Source organism: Mizuhopecten yessoensis, unplaced genomic scaffold (genome assembly GCF_002113885.1).
Source record: "Mizuhopecten yessoensis strain PY_sf001 unplaced genomic scaffold, ASM211388v2 scaffold5099, whole genome shotgun sequence".
In the NCBI taxonomy this organism is placed as follows: Eukaryota; Metazoa; Mollusca; class Bivalvia; order Pectinida; family Pectinidae; genus Mizuhopecten; species Mizuhopecten yessoensis.
Genome location: NW_018405879.1, coordinates 111,353 through 115,984, shown reverse-complemented (window position 1 = coordinate 115,984; position 4,632 = coordinate 111,353). Strand labels below are relative to the sequence as shown.

The window sequence follows — 4,632 nt, the reverse complement described above, 5'->3', positions numbered from 1 at the left end:
TGCATGGGATAGGTTTTGTGTGGCCTGTACAAAAAAATACGTCCGCTAGTTTGTCAGTAACCTTATCTCTTCTATGTAGCACTGGGTATAACAAACTAGAGTCTATATGGTATAGGGTGTAACACCCTCTAGTATAGATGTCAGTGGTCAACCAGTTTGCCTCTGCCGGTCTGATAGTGTTTTTTTCAGGAGATTTGCATTTAACAGGTTTTGTGTGGCTTTTACAAAAAAATACGTCAGCTAGTTTGTCAGTAAGCTTATCTCTTCTNTGTCCTGGCTGTGTGACAGCTTGGTAGGACAGTGCTGTCCTGGCTTCGTATCAGCTTGATGGGTCTAGGTTATGTCCTGGTTGTGTTACAGCTTGGTTGGACAGTGTATGAACATGTATGATGTATGAAAGGAATAAATTATATACATATATATCTGGGGTGGTATTGCAATGAAGTGAAATCCCTCGTGTAGATATTTCAACAATGAGAATGATGACTTGTTTGATCCAAATTTCAGTCCAGGAATGTTGGAAGCGAGTTTCCCAACTCTACTCCCAGAGGAAGGGGATGGTATGATTTCCAATGCTTGACCAACTGGCAATGTTTTCTCACTTGGACTAGTGACAAACTTTGAAGTTCGGTTAGAACATCACCCTGAGTACAGGGCACTTAAGCTTGATATAGACCCAGGCCCCATCTGAGAAGGAAGTGAGGAGGGGGTGGTGGCGGTTATCAAATGTTTTACATTCGGGATGATACAGTTTCTGAGAATGACCATAAGGCATTAATCTTCTTTCTTAGTTTTGAATGCCCTGTGTTCATATTTGACAGAAATGTTTGTCTGTGGATGAAGGTCTGGTTTAAGTTTGCACATGTGACTCCCTAAAGGGTTTGTGTATCTTTCAGCAGTGTTTTGTACTTTGGGCACACACATGGAGCTTGTATATCATTCATGGAATGACTATGTTTACAATGTTCACACTTTCAATTAATCTGTAATTATATTGATAAAAGCATATAAAATCTCAGTTTCAGGTGATATTTAGTTAATACAATATATCTACAAGGATAGAGTGTTGTAAACTTCCATCAAATTATTGACTAAAGGACTATGTATGGTTTGGGCCTTTTTTGGCCCCCAAATCAATCAAAATTTAAAATCTGCTATAGAACTTTCAAACAAATGTTTCTTTAATTTTGAATACTTCCCCAGTACTATTATGTAAACATTTATTGGTGTTTTCAATTTTTGCTGCCATGTTTTGACAGGTTTTCACATAGTTTTCTCTTAGCTACCATAGAGCGCACTCTTGAACAAACTTTATATTTCTCTTAAAGATGTTTTAGAGGTGCCTACTCATTATCCTTTGATATTAAGTTTGTTCAAGCATGCACTCTATAGTTTCTAGGAGAAAAAACTATGCAAATTTGAACTTGTTACCATGGCAACAATAATTAGAATTATATATATTTTCATAATAGTATTTGGGAAGTATTCGAAATTAAAGAAACAGTCATTTCAAAGTTAACTTAAAGGTTTTGAATTTTGATGCATTTGGGGGCCAAAACAGGCCCAAACCATACATAGTCCTTTCAAGGTTACAGGTATCAAAAATGCTGCCTGATATAATACCATGAGTTATGAGATAACAGGTACACGATACAGGCTCACTACTGACTAGGCTTCTTGTTATTTGCTGAATCACAGCTTATATGAACAAGATTTAAGGCTCATTTTCAAGTGGTTAGATTTGTGAAATAAAAATCTGGAAGTGATAGAAAACTGGTTTAAATCCTGAACTAGGATACATTGGACATGTCAGTGATAATAATATTATACGTTAATGTGCTTTTATTTTCCTTAGTGAGACTGGATCCGATATGTGCATTCCTGGAAGCTACTTTCACCCAGTCACAAAGCACAGCAGAAAAGTCCAGGCTGTTAAGTGGAAGCACACCAGTCCAGGACAGCCTCAGAAGTGGTTTGGACATTGATAATGTAACCTCTACCTCTCAACGTTCCAGAAATGAAGGCAGACCAAACTCATCCACAGTGGAAACAGCACTAAGTGTGTGTGCACCTGCTGATCACCATACTAAAGAGAGCTGTACCTCACCACCCAGGTCAGACACACCACCCAGGTCAGACACACCACCCAGCTCACCCAGGTCAGACACACCACCCAGGTCAGACACACCTCCCAGGTCAGACACACCTCCCAGGTCAGACACACCACCCAGGTCACCCAGGTCAGACACACCGCCCAGGTCACCCAGGTCAGACACACCAACAAGGTCACCCAGGTCAGACACACCACCCAGGTCAGACACACCACCCAGGTAAAACACACCACCCAGGTAAAACACACCACCCAGGTAAAACACACCACCCAGATCAGACACACCGCCCAGGTAACCCAGGTCAGACACATCACCCAGGTCATCCAGGGCAGACACACCACCCAGATCAGACAGGCCAGACACACCCCCCAGGTCAGCCACACCCCCCAGGTCATCCAGGGCAGACACACCACCCAGATCAGACAGGCCAGACACACCCCCCAGGTCATCCAGGCCAGCCACACCGCACAGTTCACCCAGGTCAACCAGACCACCCAGGTCACCCACGTCAGACACACCACCCAGATCAGACAGGCCAGACACACCCCCCAGGTCATCCAGGGCAGACACACCACCCACATCACCCAGGTCATCCACGTCAGACACACCACCAAGCTCACCCAGGCCACACACACCACCCAGGTAAAACACACCACCCAGGGCAAACACACCACCCAGGTGATCCAGGTCAGAAACACCACCCAGGTCACTCAGGTCAGACACACCACTCAGGTCAGACACACCAAAAAGGTCACCCAGGTCGGACACACCACCCAGGGCAAACACACCACCCAGGTAAAACACACCACCCAGGCCATCCAGATCACACACACCACCCCCCCCAGACACACCTCCCAGGTCAGAAACACCTCCCAGGTCACCCAGGTCACGCACTCCTCCCAGGTCATCCAGGGCAGACACACCACCCAGTTCATCCAGGTCAGACACACCACCCAGGTCAAACACACCACCCAGGTCAGACACTCCAAGAACAAGTGGTGTTGATTTTTATTCGTCTTGGATTTCAAGTGAAGCAAACACTTTACCTCAAGATGATCAAGTTGAGAAAAACAATTTTTGTCACTCTTCACAGTTATCATCTTCAACATCCTCTTCAGTGTCAGCTTCACAGTCCTCTTCAATGTTGTCTTCGAATTTGCCATCAGAGTGTTCTTTGTCAGAGTCTTTATCAGTGGGGACATGTGTCCAGCAAGGCATGTCCACAGACAATACCTTCCTGGAGGCCCAGTCTTCTCGGTCAAAGAGGTTAAGATCTGGAGATTTGCCAAAGAACACCGGAGATTATTCCCTCTTACCATCACATAAACGAAGGAAGAAAGATGCTATTCTGGAGAAGACAGAAAACACTGATTTAGGTAAGGTGACGAATGCATAGCTATATGTATAAAACATATCCAAAATGTCAACTGCAAGTTCACTTTTGCCCAACTTGGGGCTCTTCAGGAAACTTGAGTTTTAATGTGGTGTCCTAGTTTAAAGGGCAAATATGATAAACACATCAAAAAATGAATGTCACAAATTTCTTATTAATCAGTTCCAGTATATGGCTGAATTAAAAGTAATTATTTATTGATGTCTATATTTGGTGTTGCAGGAGATCTGAAATTTTATTACCGGAATAGCATTCAAAGGTTATCTTGTGTCTTTTTAGAGATGAAAGATCGTGATATTACTGATCCAGTCCAGGTGGTTCCAACTGACTGCACTACAAAGTCATCAGATCAGATGGGTTCTCCCAATTCAAGTCAGTCAGTTCAAGGGTTTATTGCTTCCAGTTGTGAGAAAAAGAGTGGTGACACAGAACCCAGTTGTACAAAGCCTCCGAATGACACTAGAAGTGATGGTAACCATAGCAGTTCCACTGACTCCAAGAACAGGGATTCAGGACCAAATACAGAGAGAACGAAGGAAAAATTGACCTGTGGTGAGTATTAGGATTTCATGTGACATGAGGTCACAATGGCCCAACAATTGAAAAAACTCTGATGCCGCCAAGCAGAAAAGGAGACGTGATGAAATTAAAACCTTTTACAATGTATTTAGCCAAAGGTTTTGCCAATTTTGAAAATTTCCCTATCCTACAACCCTGCATTAGACCAGTCAGCCTACGACAAAAAAGGGCTCAACCCATACATAATTCCAACAAAGTTTATTTTGTGTTTTTCTTGCACTTATTTATACAGAAGATAACATATCAAAAGTCTAGAAAAATCTAAATAGGGCAAAGTCTTGAAAATTACGTCTTACTTAACACTATGCCCCACTTTTTGTGCCATTTAATTGTCCATGTTCATAAACATTTTGTATACGACAGAGTTACGTTTAAGACATGATGAGTTGTTATAGTAGTATTTATGGAAAGCTTAGACCTATATTGTTATTTTGAATGTAAGTTTAAGATGTTTTACCAATTATAAATCTTGTTAAAATGACACAAAACACCCATACCCCCTAAAATTTACCCCAAAAAATGAAAAATATTTCGATATTTTCTCAATAA

At 42.2% G+C, this 4,632-nt stretch overlaps 1 protein-coding gene across 1 annotated transcript in view; it reads left to right on the top strand.

Moving 5' to 3' along the window:
• LOC110450202 (polycystic kidney disease protein 1-like 3) overlaps positions 1–4,632 on the top strand; it is a 40,046-nt gene that overhangs the window by 23,070 nt on the left and 12,344 nt on the right. The window contains exons 2-4 of the mRNA XM_021497521.1: positions 1,856–2,330; positions 2,925–3,487; positions 3,784–4,056. Coding sequence (XP_021353196.1) covers positions 1,856–2,330; positions 2,925–3,487; positions 3,784–4,056 — 1,311 coding nt within the window. The remainder of the gene's footprint in view (positions 1–1,855; positions 2,331–2,924; positions 3,488–3,783; positions 4,057–4,632) is intronic.